Here is a 24,428-nt window from a genome sequence, read left to right as displayed (position 1 = left end):
ATCTTTTCTACAGATCGAGCAGGGCCACCTACCTAAGGTGGGGGTGATGAGTTCGCCTTCCTACTTACTAGAACTTTGGTCTTTGCTACATTGACCCTAACACCTTTTGATTCTAAACCTTGCTTCCACACCTGAAATTTCTTCTCTAGTTACGGTAGTAATTCTGCTATGAGGGCCAGGTCATCAGCATAGAGGAGCTCCCAAGGGCAACCTGTCTTGAATTCCTCTACTATTGCCTGGAGGACTATGATGAATAAAAGGGAACTGAGGGCTAATCCTTAGTGGACCCCTACTTCTACCCGGAATTCTTCACTATACTCATTGCCAATCCTAACCTTACTAACGACCTCTCTGTATAGGGTCTGTACACCATTATTAACCATTAGTCAATCCCCAGTTTCTGCATCGCCCACCTGATAAGGGATTGCGGGACCCTGTGAAAGACTTTCTCCAAGTCCACAATAGCTATGTATAGGGTTTTATCTTTGGCTACATTAGTGTTGCAGATTTCAACTACATATATATATATATATATATATATATATAATATATATATATATATTATATATATATATATATATATATATATATACATATGTATGTGTATATGTATATATATTATATATGTGTGTATATATTATATGTGTGTATGTATGTATGTATATATATATAATATATATATATATAAATATGTGTATATATTATATATATATATATATATTATATATATATATATATATATATATTACATGTATATAAATTAGAGAAGAACCACCATGTAGCAATTCAACAATTATATACTTAAATCATACCATAGAGAAAAAGATTAAAGATATGATAAAACATTTACCTAGAACTAAATAAGTACAATAAAAATAATAAATAATAGTATATAATTAGTGAGGATGTGTTTCAGTTTTCATTTGTGAATGTATGTTTATGCACATGTAATATATTATATATATGTAGTGGATTTGGCAAGCATGAAGTAGATTCGATCCACCACAGCCAAATTTAAACTAACAATGCAACAAAAGATAGAGATATAAGCACAGTTATCTGTGCAGCCTAAGAACAAGCATTAAGGACTAACTGTGTCAAGTGCAGAATAGACAACAACAACAACAACAGTAGCAGCAGCAACAGCATCAACACCATCGTTAGCAAAATATTTTGAAATTTTTCTTGTTTTCGTTGACATTTTGAGGATTTTTGAAAGGGAGTGAGGGTGGGGCAGGAGCTGGTGCAGGGCTGGTGGGGTTCGTTTTGCAGAAAGATCAACTCATTGATGATGAAATGACAAAGTTGACCTTTCGGTGACCTTTGCAGAGGTCAATTTAACAGTTTAATAGAGAAGATGGCTGCCGGGAGAATATGATTGAACAAGTTTTATACACACTGCACTTATGTTACATCATTAGCTGTGTGTATGCGTGTGCATGGATATGTGTGTGTATATATATGTATATGTGTATGTGCGTGTGTGAGTATATATGTGTGCATGTGTCTGTATATGTATATATGTGTGTGCATGTATGCATATGTATATGTGTGTGTGCATCTGTATATGTATATATATGTGTGTGTGTATGTATATATGCATGTGTGTGTGTATATATGTGTATACTCTTTTATTTGTTTCAGTCATTTGACTGTGGCCATGCTGGAGCACCGCCTTTAATGAGCAACTCGACCCCGGGAATATTATTCTTTTGTAAGCCCAGTACTTATTCTATCGGTCTCTTTTGCCGAACCGCTAGGTAACGGGGACATAAACACACCAGCATCAGTTGTCAAGCAATGCTCGGGGAACAAACACAGACACAGAAACACACACACGCATATATATATACATATATACGACGGGCTTCTTTTCAGTTTCCGTCTACCAAATCCACTCACAAGGCTTTGGTGGGCCCGAGGCTATAGTAGAAGACACTTGTCCAAGGTGCCACACAGTGGGACTGAACCCAGAACCATGTGGTTGGTAAACAAGCTACTTACCACACAGCCACCTATATAAAAAGTAGCACTTTGTCAGTTACGACGACGGGGGTCCCAGCTGATCCGATCAATGGAACAGCCTGCTTTGCTTGTTAGATTCCATGCAAGTAGCTGAGTACTCCACAGACACATGGACCCCTTTACATAATTCTCAGGGAGATTCAGTGTGACAAGCCTGGCCCTTTGAATTGCTGGTACAACTCATTTTTGCCAGCTTAGTGGACTGGAGCAATGTGAAATAAAGTGTCTTGCTCAAGGATACAGCACATCGCCAGGAATTGAACTCACAACCTTACGATCATGAGCTGACTGTCCTGACCACTAAGCCATGCGCCTTCACTAAAGAAAAAATGTGTGTGTGGGGTGGAATGGCCAAGTGGTTCGGGCAACGGACTCGAAGTCGGATCGGATCACGGTTTCAATATGTGTGTGCACGTGTATGTATGTACACATATTGATATGTGTTTAGGTGTATATATATGTATGTCAAACATTGAATGGTCAACCACCTGTTCTTTTAGAAACCCAAGGGAGTGCCAAGTGAAGAATGGCCACATTTCCTTTATATTTTTATATTTTATTTTTTTCCCTTTCTTTCTTTCTCATTTTCAAGAACACACAGTACATGTATGAATGTTTATGAAAATGTACACACACAATAGGTTCCTCCATATGTGTGTATATATGTGAGTGTATGTGGATATATATATATATGTTTATAAGTTAATCCAAACAAGAAAGCACAAAAAGACACTGAGTAAAAAATTTCAGTTATCTCTCTCTTTCACACATTACTCTCTCTGTCTCTTCACACACACTAACAGAAGCACTTACACAACTTACTTTCTGTCTCCCACACCCCATCAAACACACACACACACATGTACATCAATGCTTGCCATGCCCGGTAACTTCAAAAGAACTTCCCTCGTCATACAATCGCTTTCTCTTAGTCTCTTTCGCTCTCATTACTTCAAAAGTTCCCGCAAGCCCATATGTAAAAAAAAAAGTTTTTTACGGAAATCTACTAGAGACGAAAGATCGCCGAACTTATTTTTCATTTGGTAGTTATAGTGTTGGAGTCTTTCTTTGCAGGAATGCAAACAAACTAACAATGGTTTTCGAACACTTATGGGAGAAACACACACGCGTCTCCATCCCACCTCGCTCCATCATCACTGTCTGACAAGTTTTGTTGGTTTCTTTCCGTACCTGACGCTTTGGGGGTTCGGTAACAGGATAGCGTAAAAGAAGCAACAGACATGAAAAGAAGCAGTCAGTTTCTAGTTTTCTATCTTTTGTCCTCATCCGGATTGTTTGTTTGTTTTTATTACAATTCACATTTTCAGAAAGTAATTATAGCAATAAAAATCATAAAATTTACCACTTGAGTTTTAGCATCAGATAATTGTGGAATAATATAGGTTAAACAACGGTCGGATATTTAGTTCGTTTCGTTGACTTTCCGTGTCGCTTTTCTGAAGTGTCCTTAACTTATATTTCCCGCGATATCCACTCCTTCGGATAATTAACGTTAATTCACATTAAACTGGATTTATTTATGATACGAGGTAAGATATAACACATTTCTTTAATAAAAACCAATGAACCCGGCTACTTGACAGTGAAAGCTTTGAATATTGCTAGTCTGACGTCGATATAAATTCTGTACTTCGGTAAACTTCTTTAATTAGGCGAATAAAATCTAAATTGTATTTTCTTTTGTATTGCCACGAAAAAGCACCAAATTTTTAATTTCTTTTATTACAGTAAATATTCCTTTTGCTAATTGTCCTCATTCAAAGCCGTCTATTGTTTTATCATAAAATTATCACTTGCTACATATCTCTGCTTTTTTTTCTGACAAAATGATCCACGTTAATAGTTTAAATGTTAATAGTTTTCTGTTGCAATCGTCTTGATTGCTCTCATACATATAATCAATTAATTCCATTTATAGATTGTATATTCCAATTAAAATGTTTATGTTTGGTTGTTCGCTGGAATTGAGCGGATTAGCAAACGTCGCTTTGTTGTTCCTGTGACTGGTCAGAAGCGTGACAAAGCGACATTGCTTCCACTAATTCAAAAATACATCAAACCTGACTCAGTTATGTACAGTGATTCTTGGACGGCTTCCAAAGATATACAAACATTAAGTTCTCAGCATTACATGATAAACCACAAAGAAAACTTTGTTGACAGCATACATGCACCCGGCGATTTGTAATAGCCTAGTATCCCTTCAAACTATCTACACTTGTACCTGGCCAAGTATTTATTTATCTCTGCTAGAGAAAAATGAATGATGCTGCACCAATTTTTTTAGCTTGTATTAAATAATTTTGACTTCATAACCCATTAAAAAAATTGCATTATGTTTTTAACTTATCTCTCTGTTTTTATGTAATATATTGCATGTGTAGGCATGTATAAATTTATATATACAGAGAGATTTTAAGTGTCCCGTATACATGGTTTTCTAATCTGGCAACCCTATCCAAACATGTCCCTTATGAGCCTATACAATTGATGATACAGCATAGAATTCACACTTGATCAATGTTTGATAAAAGTTACACATTTCTCCAAACAATAAATGTTTGTTTGCAAGTTATATAATTTGATGACATTTTTTAATATAGAAAATACAGTGATGAGAGAGATAAACGAAGGGATACGTTTGTTCATTAAATGCTAATGATGGTGGTTATCTGGAGAATATGTGATGGAGCCATTGAATAGATGGTAACCATGTGAGAGTGAATGTGTGGAAAATATATTTCCTAGTCACTGATAAAATGTTAAAATATAACAATGGTAGGAAATTCTCGACAGAACTGAACAGCAGAGGGTCTTCAGAGACAAAACCCCACTGAGGCAAGTCTTTTGCTCCCTAACTTGTTACATTCTACCAACTATTTCTAAGTTAGCACTCGCTATCCACTCCACGTTTGACAGCATCTATTTTCTTGTATTTATTGCACATGTACATCTACTATTTTTCGTGTTGACGTTCCTCTAATATTGCTGCACATCTTATGTATCCATAACTTGCACTGGCTACACCTTATCGAGTTTCTTCATATTCCTTTTCCATATTTCAAGCAGGGCCATTTCCCTGTAGGATTTGTCCGCTTACTAACTTATTAAGACTTTGGTCTCTGCCGAATTAACTCTAAGGCCCACTAATTGCAGACCCTGCTTACACACCTGAAATTTCTTTTCTCTTGCTGGTATTGATTCAGGTGTAAGATGATCAGCATAGAGGATCTCACAGGGGCAGCCCAGTATATATGTGTGTGTGTGTGTGTCTGTATTGTGGTTAGTGACTAAATTATAGTGATGTTTATGTTTGATCTGTTCTAAAGGTCATGACACTCGTGAACACTAATTTCCTGAATGGATCTACTCAGTGAGGGGTGACCTAGGGCTAAACAACAGTGACTTATCATGTTTCCTAAGACAGTAGAATGTTATTGTCCAGTATTTTGTAGTTTAGCATTTTACATAATACTTGAAGGTGGACGAGCTGAAGGCTGTGCATATGTGGACATTACACAAGGTTGTATCATATAATTTTAATAACAAAATAAATTTCAAAGACTAATTATTGGGGTAAAAGTTTATGTCCACAGTTTATGATTATGAAAATAGTTATATTTTCTATTGTTGAATCTCTGCTTTTTAAGTCTTTCCTATATCTTCTACTGTTTCTGTGTCATTTCAGAATATGAGATGTTAGTGGTATAAAGGAGTTTTTACATCAGATACATCATGAACATTGATCATCATTTGAAAACTAATGGAAGATATTATAAATAATATATATCACCCTGTTTCTATAAAAAATCTCTGGTAAATAACTGAAATAAGTATTTGACCTGCTGCTTGAACTTGGAGAAATCTGCAAAGGTGTTTGTATTACCTTCAGATATTCACAAAGATCAGATCAGCTGTGATTATAGCTGTAGAAGAATTTGAATCAACAGAGAAATATATAAAGAAGAAAGAAAAAAATACATTTTGTGCTTGTGTACTGGAGAACAATAATGAATCCTCAAGAGATGCCAAAAGAAAGAGAAAAATTATCATACCAATGTGATATCTGTAAAAAGTTTATGTAGTAAGGGAAATCTCTCTGTTCACAAACGTATTCATGCTGGAGAGAAGCAATATCACTGTGATGTCTGTGGAAAGTCTTTTTTACGGAAAAGTAGCCTTACTTCTCACAAATACATTCATACAGGAGAGAAACCATATTCTTGTGATATCTGTGGTAAATCATTCTCCCATAGGAGTGGCCTTACTTCTCACAAATACATTCATACTGGAGAGAAACCTTATCAGTGTGATATTTGTGGTATATCATACGCTCATAGGAGTAGCCTTACTTCTCACAGATCCATTCATGCAGAAGAGAAACCATATCAATGCGATATCTGTGATAAATCCTTTTTCTTAAGAAGTTATTTAACTGCTCATCAACTTTCTCATACTAATGAGAGGCCATATCAGTGTGATATTTGTGGTAAATCATTCACTCGAAAAGGTAACCTTACCACTCACAAGTACATTCATACAGGAGATAAACCATATCACTGCAATATTTGTGATAAATCCTTTGTAATAAGAAGTGATTTAACTGATCATGAATTTACTCATGCTAACGAGAAGCCATATCAGTGTGATATATGTAGTAAATCATTCTCCTATAGGACGAGTCTTACTTATCACAAATCCATTCATACAGGAGAGAAACCATATCGATGTGATATTTGTGGTAAATCCTTTGCAGTTAGAAGTAATTTAACTTCTCATGAATTTACACATACTAACAAGAGGCCATATCAGTGTGATATTTGTGGTAAATCATTCTCTCAAAAATGTAATCTTACTAAACACAAACCCATTCATACAGGAGAGAAACCATATCAGTGTGATATTTGTGGTAAATCATTCTCTCATAAAAATAGCCTTACTTACCACAAATCCATTCATACAGGAGAGAAACCATATCACTGCAATATCTGTGATAAATCCTTTGTAATAAGAAGCACTTTAACTTCTCATGAACTTACTCATACTTACAAGAGGCCATATCAGTGTGATATTTGTGGTAAGTCATTCTCTGAAAAAGGTAAATTTACTTCTCACAAAACCATTCATACAGGAGAAAAACCATATAACTGTGATATTTGTGGTAAATCCTTTGTAATAAGAAGTAAATTAACTTCTCATGAACTCACTCATACAAATGAGAGGCCTTATCAGTGTGATATTTGTGGTAAATCATTCTCTTATAGGAGTAGCCTTACTTATCACAAATCCATTCATACAGGAGAGAAACCATATCACTGCGATATCTGTGGTAAATCGTTTGTAGTGAGAAGTAATTTAACTTCTCATAAATTTACTCATACAAATGAGAGGCCTTATCAGTGTGATATTTGTTGTAAATCATTCTCTCATAAGAGTGGCCTTTCTTATCACAAATTCATTCATACGGGGGAGAAACCATATCACTGCAATATTTGTGGTAAATCCTTTGCAGTAAGAAGTACTTTAACTAATCATGAGCTTACGCATACTAATGAGAGGCCTTATCAGTGTGATATATGTGGTAAATCATTCTGTCGTAAGAGTAGCCTTACTTATCACAAATTCACTCATACGGGAGAGAAACCATATTCTTGTGATATTTGTGGTAAATCATTCTCTCAAAAAACTAACGTTACTCATCACAAATACACTCATACAGGGAAGAAACCATATCAATGTGATATTTGTGGTAAATCATTCTCTCAGCTGAGTACTGTAACCTCTCATAAATCCATTCATACAAGAGAGAAGCAATATCAATGTAATATCTGTGGTATGGCATTCTCTCATAAAAGGAAATTATCTCAGCATGAAGCCACTCATACAAGAGATAATCCATATCCCTGTGATATGTCTGTGTAAATCATTTTTTTCTCAAGGCAGTTTGACCTCTCATAGATACATTCACGCAGCAGAGAAACAATATTCTTGTGAAATATTTGTCTAAAAGTATTGCCCAACATTTATTGAATCTAGAGTCTGTGTGCCCCAGATTCCTGAATTCTGTTCTCATCACCTTCATCTATTTTCTGTACATTTCTTGTGTTTATTGCACGTGTACATCTACCACACACAAAGACTATTTTCCATGTTGACATTCCTCTAACATTGCAGCACCTCTTATGTGTACATAGCTTGCATGAGGTACACCTGATGGAGTTTCTACTTTTGCCTTTTCCACATGTCAAGCAGGGCCATTTCCCTGAAAGGATTGTTTGCTTTCAAACTTATTAACTAAGTCTTTGTTCGTTCCATGAAATATAAGTTCCACAAATTGCAGTTCTTGCTTCCATACCTGAAATTTCTTTTCTCATGCCATTATTTATTCAGCTAAAACAAGAAGTCAATCAACATAGTGGAGCTCCCAGGGGCAGCCCAACATTAGGTTTAATGTTGGATTATAGAGTCTTCAATGCTTCTGCATTCACAAAGCATTTGTAGATGCAAAACATTTGGCTACTCTGTGACTGGACTCAATAACTTCAGTACATTTACTGCACAATGCTTACACACACACACACACAACTATTATATTGTAGCAATATTGCTATCTTCACTGTTTGAGAAAAACATTAGGAATGATCTTGTTTGAGATTACAAACATCTTTGGCTAGTTTAACCTTGTTGTGTCCACTGATCTGATTGGTTAGCATCTAAGCGCGGTCTGTTTCTACTTATTTCGCGCCAGTATGTAAACTGACCAATCACGGCTTTCAGATAGGACCTTTCATTTGAGCCATTGTAACTCTTTAAACTCGCGATTCACCATCTTTCAGCTTAAGACCTTTTAAGGTCTTGGTCGGAGACCACACAGAGCTTACTCAACCATGTTCCAGTTCGAAAGGCAGACGACAGCCAAGCCAACCATTCTATGAAGACGCTATTGTAAACCAGTGACAGACAGAACGTCATCACCAACATCGTCTCCATCTACGAAGATTTCAACTTGTACACAAGATAAATACAGATTCACTCATGCTGTTAGTGTGAATATCTCACCACGGAAAAACAGTTGCAGTATATATATCTGAAAGAAAATCTATATCAAGAGAAAAATATGCACAAGTGACTCAACTAATCTCCGCTCCAAGACTCAAATCTTGTATAGAACTCATTATCGTGTACTAGATGAACTGGTAAAATAACTCCATTTTAACTCAAATTGTTGAGATTTCTCTTATGCTCTGTTGTATTCGCATCCACCTTATTCTGTTCTTCTGTCGCACACATAAACACAAATATTATAAGCATGCATTCATGACACAACACTACGCTAATAATAACAAATCACTTTGTACACTGTCTATATTCTCTTTATAAAAGTAGAATGGTTTTTGGCATCCTTTATTCATTTACTTTGGCACTGTATATTAAACATGTATTATGGCTTATATACATTGTTACTGTGTGGTTAGGGAGCTTGCTTCCTAGCTACAAGGTTTCGGGTTCAGTCCCACTGCATGGCACTTTGGGTAGGTATCTTCCACTATAGCCTCGAGCCGACCGAGCTTTGTGATTGAATTCGGTAGGTGGAAGTTACTGCCGTGTGTGTATGTGTGCGTATAGCTGCTCAGTGCCTCTCCGAAAGAGAGAGAGGGGTTATGTTGGGATGCGGCCGTGCGCTGTACAAGAGGAGAAATATGTCACCAAACTCCTTGCGTACGGACGTATTCTAACAATATAAAATCCGTTCTGTCTGTGTGTCTTCCAGGATCTTGGGCATCCTCCATCCGATTGCGCTCAAATTTGATGTGTAGAAGTCTTCAAAAAATTACAAAAATTGATTGCAGGTGATAATGCGATCGAGAAAGCCATGGGAACATGCATTTGTATGCACAGGTACATCAGGTGTTGTGTTTGATACTGATCAGCTGTTGTACACGAGAAAAATGCATGTGCAGTTTGCGCAAAAAAAAGCCGGCTGGCTTGAAGTAATGCCACAAAATGCAGTATATCTAAGAGAGCAAAAAGGTAAGATGCAAAAGAGATATTCTCTTCAAACTTGGCATGAAGGAAGGAAAGACTATTTGGTTTCTCAAGAAGTTTATTTTTTGCCTTAACTTCATTTAACATAATCAAAAATTTTATTGAAATAAAGACATGCTTAATTATTTTTCAATGAAAAGAAAACACTGATTACTCTTTATTCAGCAGATCTGATTCAGCACCGTCCATTGGAAGGTGGGCGTTTTACTCATATGTATATATATATAAATTTTAGTTTCAATAGGTAGATGTGTGATGTACTTCTGGTGACACCCACACACACATATAACTGCATTCCCAACCTCTTGACACCTTCCATACATCGTCTCTTACTTTGTGTGGCTTTTTTCCCTTGCATCTTGTCACCAACATCTTTTTATCCCTGATACTCCCACCCACTCTTAGGTAAAAGTATACTTGGAAAAATTTGCAAAGGTGTTTGTATTAGCTTCAGATATTCACAAAGATCAGATTTGCTATAATTATAGCTGTAGAAGTTCTTGTATCAACAGAGAAATATATAAAGAAGAAAGAAAAACTGCATTTTGTGCTTGTCTACTGGAGAACAATAATGAATCCTCAAGAGATGACAAAAGAAAAAGAATTGTCATACCAATGTGATATCTGTAAAAAGTTTATATCTAGTCAGGAAAATCTCACTGTTCACAAACGTATCCATGCAGGTGGAAAGCAATATCATTGTGATATCTGTGGAAAGTCTTTTTTGGTGAAAAGTAACCTTACTTCTCACAAATCCATTCATACAGGAGAGAAACCATATCACTTCAATATTTGTGTTAAATCCTTCATAGTAAGAAGTAATTTAACTTCTCATGAACTTACTCATACAAATGATAGGCCATATCAGTGTGATATTTGTGGTGGTAAATCATTCTCTTATAGGAGTAGCCTTTCTTATCACAAATCCATTCATATAGGAAAGAAACCATATCACTGCAATATCTGTGGTAAATCCTTCGTAATAAAAAGTAAATTAACTTCTCATGAACTTACGCATACTAATGATAGGCCATATCAGTGTGATATTTGTGGTAAATCATTCTATCATAGGAGTAGCCTTACTTATCACAAATCCATTTACACAAGAGAGAAACCACATGACTGATATTTGTGGTAAATCATTCTCCCAAAAATCTAACCTTACTTATCACAAATCCATTCATACGAGAGAGAAATCATATCAGTGTGATATTTGTGGTAAATCATTCTCTCAAAAATCTAACCTTACTAGACACAAATCCATTGATACAAGAGAGAAACCATGACTGATATTTGTGGTAAATCATTCTCTCAAAAATCTAACCTTACTTATCACAAATCCATTCATACAAGAGAGAAATCATATTAGTGTGATATTTGTGGTAAATCATTCTTTCAAAAATCTAACCTTATTAGACACAAATCCATTGATACAAGAGAGAAACCATGACTGATATTTGTGGTAAATCATTCTCTCAAAAATCTAACCTTACTTATCACAAATCCATTCATACAAGAGAGAAATCATATTAGTGTGATATTTGTGGTAAATCATTCTCTCAAAAATCTAACCTTACTAGACACAAATCCATTGATACGAGAGAGAAACCATGACTGATATTTGTGGTAAATCATTCTCTCAAAAATCTAACCTTACTTATCACAAATCCATTCATACAAGAGAGAAATCATATTAGTGTGATATTTGTGGTAAATCATTCTCCCAAAAATCTAACCTTATTAGACACAAATCCATTCATACAAGAGAGAAGCAATATCAATGTAATATCTGTGGTATGGCATTCTCTCATAAAAGGAAATTATCTCAGCATGAAGCCACTCATACAAGAGACAATCCATATCCCTGTGATATATCTGTGTAAATCATTTTTTTCTCAAAGCAGTTTAACCTCTCATAGATACATTCACGCAGCAGAGAAACAATATTCTTGTGAAATATTTGTCTAAAAGGATTGCCCAAAATTTACTGAATCTTGAGTCTGTGTTCCCCAGATTCCTGAATTCTGTTCTCATCACCTTCTTCTAAGTAAAATGCATCTGACCTCATCTATTTTCTGTACATTTCTTGTGTTTATTGCACGTGTATTTGCTTTCCAGCTTATTAAGGTTTTAGTCTTTGCTAAAAATATCTTTTATCATGCTGTTATTGCTTCAGGATCTCACAGTGGCAGCCCAACATATATATATATATATATATATATATATATATAATAATTATTTCAGGGAATATTAATCCTAACTTACAGGGAAAAAAAATTCAATTTAAAAATACTAAATCAAATTTCACACAATATAATATATATATATAAAAAATTAGAAAAAAACCCCACCTTTAATCAATTCAAAATGAACAATTGAATTACAACATCTAGAAAATTTTAAAATTAAAATAACAATAAAATACCAATGATTAAGTAAATTGCAAAAAATAATAAAAACGTATTCTACGAATTACATACGTTTTTATTATTTTTTTGCAATTTACTTAATCATTGGTATTTTATTGTTATTTTAATTTCAATATTTCTATTATATGTAATTTTCTAGATGGTGTAATTTAATTGTTCATTTTGAATTGATAAAATGTGTTTTTTTTCTAATTTTATATATATATATATATATACAGGGTGTTCCAGAAGTCTTGGGCACATTTTGACATTGAATATCTCGTAAACTATTAAGGATATAAGAACACATCTGATATATTCTGAAAGTTTGCAGTTTCAAGTTTTTTAAGGAATGTTCAAAGAAGTTCAATGTGAGCACCGTTGGGGACACGGCACACATCAAGTCCAATGCGTTCCAGCATTGCGTTGTCGATAGTTGCAATTGGGACCTTCAGTTCATCCACGTCTTTTGAAAGAGGAGACACATAGACCAGTCCTTTCACAAAACGAAATCGCAAGGTGTGAGATCTGGAGACCTGGGAGGCCAGGGCATAAGAATGCAATCATCTCGCCCAGACCATCCATCTGTCTGGAAGTGTTGTGTTCAGAGACTGTCTAACCCTGAGTCTCCCGTCCTGTTGGAAAATGAAGTCCCTACTGGCTCTTCTGATCGATTTACAGGGTCTCCGATCGAAGGCAGTTCGAACTCGCTCAACCGTATCATCTGAAGTAGAGGGGCATCCTGTTCTCTTAGCTGGGTACAATTAGCCATCCTTCATGAAATTACCATCTCAATATGGACTTTCTTTCTGGAGCCTCTTTTCGGAATTTTGTGTGAAATGCATGTTGAACAAGTGTCCATGATTCAGTTTTTGCAAATTCAAGGATGCAAAACGCCTTTTCTGGTTGAGTGAACACCATTACTGGATCTGAAAAATATTAAAAAATCATTAGCATTGCAAAAAACTATACATATATATATATATATATATATAATTAAATATAATTAAGGGTTAAGCAACAAGTTACTTCACCGTGGAGTCATATCTGTAGTAAAAAGGAAATGAGCTGTCTTTTGGCTGCAATTTCTAAATTTTTGGTATGTGGTGAAGCAACTTGTTGCTAAGTCCTTAATTATATTTAATTATATATAAAAAAACTTTTTATAAAAGGTTCTACCGATGATGGTTTTCTTTCCATACCGAAACTACTTGGTAAAAGTTATTAATTATTAAATTAATAATTCTTTACCCTGTATCTGTGTGTGTGTGTGTGTATATATATATATATATATATATACATATATATATAAATAGAAAATGGGAGAAGAACGCAAAACATCCAGACAGTTAGGTGATATAAGAAAGGGACAACAAAACATCCAGATAGACGATACAAACAAAACAAGGATGGGTCATACGAAGTTTTCTATCTTCAGTCAAGTACCAGATTATCCTCGCAATTTCGACTGATTATTCTTGATATTGCTCCAATCTGGCCAGCCCCAAGGAAAAACTAAGCTATGAGCTTTAGATTCCTTGGAAGAAAGCAGCAAATGTATACAAAAACAAGGATGGAAAAAATGGACAAAAATGTGGTAATTGTTCAGTTTAATGACATCTTTAAGTTGACTTGTTTATGTTCCTTTGCTTCTTTTACTACTTACCCTCCTCCCCACTTTTATTTACTTTTTTTACATTAATAAAATGAACAATTACCATATATATATACACACACACAAACATATATACTCTTTTACTTGTTTCAGTCATTTAACTGCAGCCATGCTGGAGCACCGCCTTTAATCAAGCAACTCGACCCCGGGACTTATTCTTTGTAAGCCTAGTACTTATTCTATCAGTCTCTTTTGCCGAACCGCTAAGTGACAGGGACATAAACACACCAGCATCGGTTGTCAAGCAATGCTAGGGGGACAAACATAGAACCACAAACACACATGCACATATATATACACATATATACGACGGGCTTCTTTCAGTTTCCGTCTACCAAATCCACTCACAAGGCTTTGGTCGGCCCGAGGCTATAGTAGAAGACACTTGCCCAAATTGTCACGTACTGGGACTGAACCCGGAACCATATATATATATGAGCAAAATGCTCTCTGTCCAATGGACGGTGCTGAGTTGTCAAACATTTAAACCAAATTTTGTCAAAATAAGTTGTCCGACCATCCCATATACACTCACAACCCTTTGAGAAACACTGATTTAACCTAAATTTGAGACACCAGCAAAAGAAGAAATTAAGATGCACTGTGATATCTGCAGTAAATCATTCTGTGAATGAAAATACTTAACTAATCACAAGTTCACTCATACCAGAGAGAAACTATACCACTGGGATATCTGCAGCAAATCATTCTCTCAAGAATGTGCTATCATCATCATCATTGTTTAGCATCCGCTTTCCATGCATGGGTTGGACGGTTCAACTGGGGTCTGGGAAGCCAGAAGGCTGCACCAGGCCCAGTCTGATCTGGCAATGTTTCTACAGCTGGATGCCCTTCCTAACGCCAACCACTCGTGAGTATAGTGGGTGCTTTTTACGTGCCACCAGCACGGAGGCCAGTCGGGGCAGCGCTGGCAACAGCCCCATTCGGATGCTTCTCTTACATGCCACCGGCACTGGTATCACAGCTACAATTTCCATTGATGTTGATCGATTTCAATTTTGATAATATATACTCATATATAGTATTGCTATATATACTCATAAATGTATTCGTACGGGAGAGAAACTCTATTGCTGTGATATCTGTGGTAAATCATTCTCTGTGGAACAATATTGAACTCATCACAAATACATTCATACAGGAGAGAAATCATATCACTGTGACATCTGTGACAAGTCATTCTTTCATAGAGAGAAATAATAAACTAAACACAAACATATTCATACAGGAGAAGATTCTTATGACTGTGTAATCTGTGCTAAGTCATTCTCTCAATAATCTACCTTAACTAAACATATACTTATTCATATTGATCAATAACAATATCAATGATAAAACAGATGTCCTGCTGAATAAAATACAGCAAATGTATTACTTTTTACAAAATAAATTCATTTTTCACATTTTCCTCATTTGCATCAACTCACTAATTATGATGTGTTTTTTATTCAAACAATATTGATTATATTAATTTGCTCTGTTTTCTTGAGGATATATTATTTTGACACAAATGTATTACACTCCAGTTCCCAGCCGTGATCAGTTATCCTCTGCTGGACACACTCAGGGGTCCCAGGATCTGCACCCTTTGTGCTACTGCCCACATATTCTGGCACTAGCTGGAGGCTTATTGCTGTTTGTCACAGTTTTGGGTGTAGAGTAGGAAATACTTTTCAAAAGCTTTATCCGTATCCTACCTTTTGTCCAAATACATCCCAGCTCAACCCATGCAACGGATAATACAGCATACTCTTTTACTTGTTTCAGTCATTTTGACTGCGGCCATGCTGGAGCACCGCCTTTAATCGAACAAATCGACCCCGAGACTTATTCGTTGTAAGCCCAGTACTTATTCTATCGCTCTGTTTTGTCGAACCGCTACGTAACGGGGACGTAAATACATCAGCATCGGTTGTCAAGCAATGCTAGGGGGACAGACACAGACACACAAACATACACACACATATATATGTATATATATATATATATATATATATATACATACACACACATACGACAGGCTTCTTTCAGTTTCCGTCTACCAAATTCACTCACAAGGCATTGGTCGACCCGAGACTATAGCAGAAGACACTCGCCCAAGGTGCCACGCAGTGGGACTGAACCCGGAACCATAATTTTAGATAACATTTTGCAGAAATACGTTTGCGAAAGAGTATAGATTACATTCGATTGAAAATTCAAAGAAGTTTGAAATGAATAAATAAAAATGCAGAGGTTACAGAAGTTAGTGGTAACGAAATGTCGAGAGGTAGACGATAAATTCATCTTTACGTTAGAGTTTTTGCATGTATGAGTGAAATGGAGTAAAATATTAACAAAATATATTTTCCTACCTCTTAAAATCACTGGGTATAATATATATATAATAATCCTGAATAGATTTTCCTGGCTTGCCAGTCCTCAGCCAAACTGTCCCATGCCAGTATGGAAAGCTACATATTAAAAAGAAACACATTTCGGCGCCAAAAAATAGATTTCCTTTTTGCAGTTTTTGGCGCCGAATTATACGTTTTTCTGTGGGGATATATATATATATATATATATATATATAGAGAGAGAGAGAGAGAGAGAGAGAGAGAGTAGGTGACGAAGTTTACCTGTAGCAAAAAATATTTGAAAATGGGGGTGAAATTTCCGAGGTTTCCACCCCGTTTTCTGGACCCAGAAAAGGATTTTGTAGCATATTAGATCACCGGAATTCAGTCAATGAAAAATAAAAATTTCCAATAATAACGGGATATAAGGGAGTCCGGTTTCCCCCCACACACACACAAAAATAAGGGGTTTGCAGCATATTATGAGGTCAGATGTACTTGATTCCATGCAAAAAATCCGGGGTTTTTTTCTTAGCGAAAATCGTGCATGTGATAAGATCAATGGGGGGTGGGGGTGGAATTTCCGAGGCTTCCACCTCACCCAACCCTGTTTTCCAGACCCCAAAATGGGTTTTGTAGCACATTAGGAGGTCACCGGAATTCAGTCAACGATTCTGCCAGCTCGCTGCCTCAGCATACAACAAAATAATACGAGCTACGCAACATCCGGATGTTCTAGTTCGTTTCATTGACTTTCCGTGTGGGTTTTTCGAAGTGTCTATTTCTCAATAGAGTGTAGCGAGGCGTGTCAGGAATTTTTTTTGCTTTGGTAGCATAGCACAGTCGTATGTAATTAAAGATATTTCACATTTAACACTGATTTTTATATTTTAAAAGGTAAGAGCTAATGCTTATTGTACTGGCGATCTTACGACTGGCGATCTTACGGTATAAGTACCGGTGTACTTCCGGAAGTACCGGATGCATTTAAAAAAAGTGAAGATCTTTTTCTTTTAAACGGCAGACAATTTCTAGTTAACTAAACACTTTAAAACTTCGTATACTGGTAGAATGTGTCAAAATAAAACATTTTTTCTCCTCCCACCCCTAACTACTAGAGAACAGTGGTACCGGTGTGCGCACTCGCGTACACGCGCATCCGGGCTAGCTAGTCGTAAGTAGTCGATCCTACAACGACTACCTAGTAAAGTAAATAAAACACAAAATAAATAATTTTTGTTAAACAAATTAAATAAAATACAAAAACACAAAGTAAATAATTTTTTAAGCAAAGTAAATAACACAAAAACACAAAGTAAGGATCGACTAGTCATGACTAGCTGGCGCGGATGCGCGAGTACGCGCACCGGGCACTGTTCTCAAGTAGTACCTATTTCTTTACTACCCACAAGGGGTTAAACATAGAGGGGACAAACAAGGACAAACAAATGGATTAAGTCGATTACATCGACTCCAGAGCGTAACTGGTATTTATTTAATCGACCCCGAAAGGATGAAAGGCAAAGTCGACCTCGGCGGAATTTGAACTCAGAACGTAACGGCAGACGAAATACCTACTTCTTTATTACCCACAAGGGGTTAAACATAGAGGGGATAAACATAGGTATTAAGTCGATTACATTGACCCCAGTGCGTAACTGGTACTTAATTTATCGACCCCGAAAGGATGAAAGGCAAAGTCGACCTCGGCGGAATTTGAACTCACAACGTCACGGCAGCCGAAATACCGCAAAGCATTTTGCCCAGCGTGCTAACGATTCTGCCAGCTCGCCGCCTTAGTACCCCCTAACCCTAACCCTCCATATATATTTTAAAAAAAACACTTTTTTGAAATGTATCCGGTACTTCCGGAAGTACACCGGTAGTTATATCGTAAGATCGCCTATATATTTTAACAGGTAAGAGCGAATACTTATTTTACTTTTAGTAAAAGCCAATGAACCTGGCCAATTCGAAGTTCCAGACAGAAGTGTAAGTTTGAAATGTTGCTAGTCTGAGACCGATATTTCTTCTATTCTCCGATAAAGTTCTTCAATTCTGCCAAGAAAACCTGGATTTTATTTGTCATGGCAATGAAGAAGCATGAACAGTTCTTTACTTAACAGAATATATTCCATTTGCTGATTGATATTTATTAAAACAATGGTATTTGTAGAGGTGTCGCTACTTTGATGTTTATTCTGTCAAAATGACCCAAGTTAATAGTTACTCTTTTACTTGTTTCAGTCATTTGACTGCGGCCATGCTGGAGCACCACCTTTAATCGAGCCACTCGACCCCGGGACTTACTCTTTGTAAGCCTAGTACTTATTCTATCGGTCCCTTTTGCCGAACCGCTAAGTGACGGGGACATAAACACACCAGCATCGGTTGTCAAGCAATGCTAGGGGGACAAATACAGACACACAAACATACACGCATACACACATATATATACATATATATACGACAGGCTTCTTTCAGTTTCCGTCTACCAAATACACTCACAAGGCTTTGGTCGGCCCAAGGCTATAGTAGAAGACACTTGCCCAAGGTGCCACGCACTGGGACTGAACCCGGAACCATGTGGTTGGTAAGCAAGCTACTTACCACACAGCCACTCCTGTGCCTATTTAGCTCCTGGGAATCAATAATTATCTGCAACATCGTGAAACACAAATAGCTGACGGCAACATGGGGCCAGTGATACTACTATAAGACAAGATACAATCTTTCGGGTACTACTTAAGAAGAGTGGTCCCGGTGCGCGTACTCGCGCATGCGAGCTAACTAATCGGGACTAGTCGATCCTTACTTTGTGTTTTTGTGTGTTATTTACTTTGTTTAAAAAAATTAATTCATTTGTGTTTTATTTACTTTGTTTTAAAAAAATTACTTAGTTTGTGTAAAAAAATTATTTATTTTGTGTTTTATTTACTTCGCTAGGTAGCCGTTGTAGAATCGACTAGTCACGTCTAGCTAGCGCGCACCGCGGCCACTCTTCTAAGGTAGTAGTACCTTCCATTTGCTGATTAGGTTTATTCAAAGCTGTTTCTTTTATTATAGAGGTATCGCTACTTTGCTGTTTATTCTATTGAAATGACCCAAGTTAATAGTTGTGTCCACTTTTAGCTCCCGAGAATAAAAAATTATCTGCAACATAAAACACAAATAGCTGACCGCAACATAGGGCCAGTGATGCTACTATAAGACAAGATACAACCTTTTGTAGATAGAATCGACAAATGGCTTAAACTGTAAAAGAAACGAATAATTTAAAGTACAAAAACGTTTTTGTGATCCACGTATTCTGTAGTTTGAAGGTGGACGAGCGGAAGTGTGTGTATATGTAGACATTACACAAAGATGGATAGTATAACTCGCAGTTTCGCCCGACGTTGCTCGGGTTTGTTTCGACCCTTTAGAATTGGAATTTTGGCGATCTTTCGTCTCTAGTAGACCTTTCCGTCGATTTCCGTAAAAAAAATTTTTTTTTTTACATATGGGCTTGCGGGAACTTTTGAAGTAATATACATACATATACACATACACCGAGTAAAAAATTTCAGTTATCTCTTTCTTTCACACATTACTCTGTCTCTTCACACATACTAACAGAAGCACTTCACTTACACAACATACTGTCTGTCTCCCACACCCCATCAAACACACACACACATGTACATCAATGCTTCCCATGCACGGTAACTTCAAAAGAATTTCCCTCGTCATACAATCGCTTTCTCTTAGTCTCTTTCGCTCTCATTACTTCAAAAGTTCCCGCAAGCCTATATGTAAAAAAAAATTAAATTTTTTACGGAAATCGACGGAAAGGTTTACTAGAGACAAAAGATTGCCGGAATTTTTTAAAAGTAAAAATTTTGCATTATGTAGCTTGTTATTCTCTTTAAGTGAACATTTTTCTGGTTGAAATACAGCGAAAAATGGCGACACAGCAGTCAAAAAACCGTAAAAAAATAGGGATTTTCATAGAAGAAAAAAGCACCTTTTTGACGTAAATAATTTTTGGTGTTAACGTGGTCCGATTTGAATTTTTTTCTTCTACGGAATGAAGAGCAAGCCTTCTAACGTAATCTCAATTTTGGTCAACTTGTGCCGCAGGGTATCGGAGGAGATAGTGTTAGTTGAAGGCTACCAGACCTGCCATACACAGACAACTTCAGCTTTATATATATAGATTTTAATAACAGAATGAATATCAAAGATCAATTATTCAGATAAAATTTTATATCAACAGTTTATCATTATGAAAATGTAGTTATATTTTCTATTGTTGAATCTCTGCTTTTTAAGTCTTTCCTATATCTTCTACTGTTTCTGTGCCATTTCAGAATATGAGATGTTAGTGGTATAAAGGAGTTTTTACATCAGATACATCATGAATATTGATCATCATTTGAAGACTAATGGAAGATATTATAAATAATAAATATAAAACCTGTTTATAGAATATATCTATGGGGCATAACTGAAATATTTCTTTTGAATTAATAGCAACATTTATCATCAATGCCAGGAATATTTACAAAAGTATTTGACCTTCTGCTTGAACTTTGAAAGATCTGTGACGGTGTTTCTATCATCTTCAAAAATTAATGAAAATCAGATTTGCTGGATATATATAACTGTGGAAGTATTTGAATCAAGAAAAAAATATATAAAAAAAGAAAGCAAAAATATATTTTGTGTTTCTATACTATAGAACAATAATGAATTCCCAGGAGATGACAAAAGAAAGAGAAAAGTTATCATACCAATGTGATGTCTGTAAAAAGTACTTATCTAATAAGGGAAATCTCACTGTTCACAAACGTATTCATTCAGGTGAAAAGCAATATCGCTGTGATATCTGTGGAAAGTCATTTTTAACTAAAAGGAATCTTACTTCTCACAAGTACACTCATACAGGAGACAAACCTTATCACTGTGATATCTGTGGAAAGTCATTCTCCCAGCTAGGTGCCTTGACTAGACACAAATACATTCATACAGGAGAGAAACCATGTCAGTGTGATATTTGTGGTAAATCATTCTCCCATAAGCACAACCTTACTTCTCACAAATACATTCATACAGGAGAGAAACCATATTACTGTGAGATCTGTGGTAAATCATTTTCTTCAAGAAGCAATTTAACCTCTCATAAATACATTCACACAGGTGAGAAAACATATTGTTGTGATATCTGTGGAAAGTCTTTCTCTCAGAAGAATAACCTTACCTCACATAAATACACTCATACAGGTGAGAAACTATATCACTGTAATATTTGTGGTAAATCATTCTCTAACTTAACTCAACATAAATACATTCATTCAGAAGAGAAACCATATCCCTGTGATATCTGTGGTAAATCATTTGCTGTAAAGAAAAGATTAACTAGACACAAATACATTCATACAGGAGAGAGACCATATCAGTGTGATATCTGTGGTAAATCATTTTATTTAGGAAGTACTTTAACCTCTCATAAATACATTCACACAGGTGAGAAACCATATCACTGTAATATCTGTGGAAAGTCATTCTGTCAGCAGATTAGCCTTACTTCACACAAATACTTTCATACAGGAGAAAAACCATTTTCTTGTGATATTTGTGATAAATCCTTTTCACGAAGAAGTAATTTAACTATTCATAAAATTAATCATTCCCATGAGAGTCCATATTACTGTATTATTTGTGGTAAATCATTCTCTCAAAAAAGTAGCCTTACTTCTCACAAATACATTCATACAGGTGAGAAACCATATCAGTGTGATATCTGTGGAAAATCTTTCTCTCAGAAGATCGGCCTTACTTCTCACAAATACATTCACACAGGAGATAAACCATATCAATGTGACATCTGCAATAAATCATTCTCTCAGAATAGTGGCCTTACTTATCACAAATCCATTCATACAGGAGAGAAACCATATTCTTGTGATATTTGTAGCAAATCATTTGCTTTTAAAGGTAATCTAATTGCTCACAAATATATTCACACAGATGAGAAGCCATATCACTGTGATATCTGTGGTAAATCATTCTGTCAGAAGAATAGCCTTACTTCTCATAAATACATTCACACAGGTGAGAAACCATATCACTGTGATGTCTGTGGTAAATCTTACTCTCGAGAAAGTGAATTATCTGTGCACAAACGCAGTCATACAGGTGAGAAACCATTTCCATGTGATGTCTGTGGTAAGTCATTCTCTGCAAAAAGTTCTTTGGTAAGACACAAACACACTCATATTGGAGAGAAACTGTAATTATGATGTGAATCTTTCATTCAAATATTGTTGATTAACCCCTTACCCAACAATTATTTTGAAAATAAATGTATTTTTTCAGACATATTTTTTAATTGTTTTATTTTACTATGTTTTGAATGGTGATTTCGAGGTATATTTCAAACCTTATTTATTATGAATTTTAATTCAATAATATTGATTTTAAATTACCGCTTTGGGAAGAAACGAGTTAACCCGTTTTTAGACGAAGGAACTCGTTTGCTGTCGATTTTGGCGAGTCTATCTTTTGACGAGTTAACTCGCCAGAGATAGAAAAAAACGATTTCAGTCAAAACGAATATATTCGTTTCTGCCGGGTAAGGAGTTAAATTTATTTTTTCTCTCCCTTTGTGAATATGTCATTTTGACCCTAATGTATGACATTCCAGTTCTCATCTATGGATGTTTCCTATTGGACATGGTTAGGGATCCCAGAATCTACATCCTTTGTTGCTACTGCCCTACACAAGCTGGAGGCTTCTTGCTGTTTGTTATAGTATTGGGTGGAGTCTGCAATATACTTTTCAAAAGCCTTACCCCTTATGGTCCAAACATATTCCATGAGAACCCGTGCAGTTAATGATACTGCATGCTTATTTTTTTGTCAATTCCTGAAATTTGATCTCATTAATTTTGATGAATAAATTTAATAAACTGAGAGGAAAATAAAGTTGTTTTACTCTTCAATTATTTTTCTCTCATTTTATATGCAGACCATCCAAACAAACCTTTTGCTGGGGACACAAACATAAACTATAGAATTTACACAGTTGATCAATGTATGAGAAAGGTAGCATTTCTCCAAACTGATCTACAATAAATGTTTATTTTGAAGCTATTTGATTTGTTGATCTTATTTAATATACAAAACACAAGGTATTAGATGTTAAGATGCAGGGTATGTTTATGTGTCACCAGTACTGGTGACAATTTGTGTGACATCAGTATCTGCCACGACTGGGACTTTTGCTCAGCTTGAAGGGCCTTCTGATGAAGCACGACATAATGCCAAAGGTCTTGGTCATTGCCTCTGTGAGGCGCAACACTTGAAAGAAACCAGCCGTTTTGCCTTCATGAAGCCTAATGCTTGAAAGGAACTCAGGTGTCATTAATGATTGCCAAGTCCGAAATTGATTCTCAAAGTTTCGTTCCTTCTAGGGATAAATCATTCACAGATCAGGATGATCATCAGACTTTAATGAACGTGCTTTAAGATGAAATGCAATGCCCACAAAAGTCCTCAAGATTTAGCACTAGATGTATATGTCATATCATCATCGTTTAATCTCCGTTTTCCGTGCTAGCACGGGTTGGACAGTTCGACCAGGGTCTGGGAAGCCTGGAGGCTGCACCAGGCTCTAGTCTGATCTGGCAGTGTTTCTGCAGCTGGATGCCCTTCCTAACGCCAACCACTCCATGAGTGTAGTGGGTGCTTTTTACGTGCCACCGGCACAGGTGCCAGGGGAGTCTGGCAGCAGCCACGATCGGTTGGTGCTTTTTACGTGCCACCAGCACAGAAGCCGTATCCAGTGTAAGCTATGGACACATGAGGGGCAGCAATATCAAAGGAAGGTTAACTGGGAAGATAGTTTTTGTA

General features: G+C 36.1%; 1 protein-coding gene across 1 annotated transcript; it reads left to right on the top strand.

Moving 5' to 3' along the window:
- The first annotated feature begins 4,805 nt into the window (after positions 1–4,805).
- On the top strand, positions 4,806–22,893 carry LOC115225254 (zinc finger protein 431-like). Its single transcript, XM_036513905.1, has 5 exons — positions 4,806–4,824; positions 5,735–5,751; positions 6,355–6,575; positions 7,752–7,795; positions 22,239–22,893. The coding sequence occupies exons 1-5, from the start codon at positions 4,806–4,808 to the stop codon at positions 22,808–22,810; spliced, it is 873 nt and encodes a 290-aa protein (XP_036369798.1). The 3' UTR covers positions 22,811–22,893.
- Positions 22,894–24,428: the final 1,535 nt, after the last annotated feature.

Source organism: Octopus sinensis, linkage group LG27 (genome assembly GCF_006345805.1).
Source record: "Octopus sinensis linkage group LG27, ASM634580v1, whole genome shotgun sequence".
Lineage (NCBI taxonomy): Eukaryota > Metazoa > Mollusca > Cephalopoda > Octopoda > Octopodidae > Octopus > Octopus sinensis.
The sequence above is the reverse complement of the archived record's forward strand: the minus strand, read 5'-3'. Positions and strand labels throughout refer to the sequence as shown.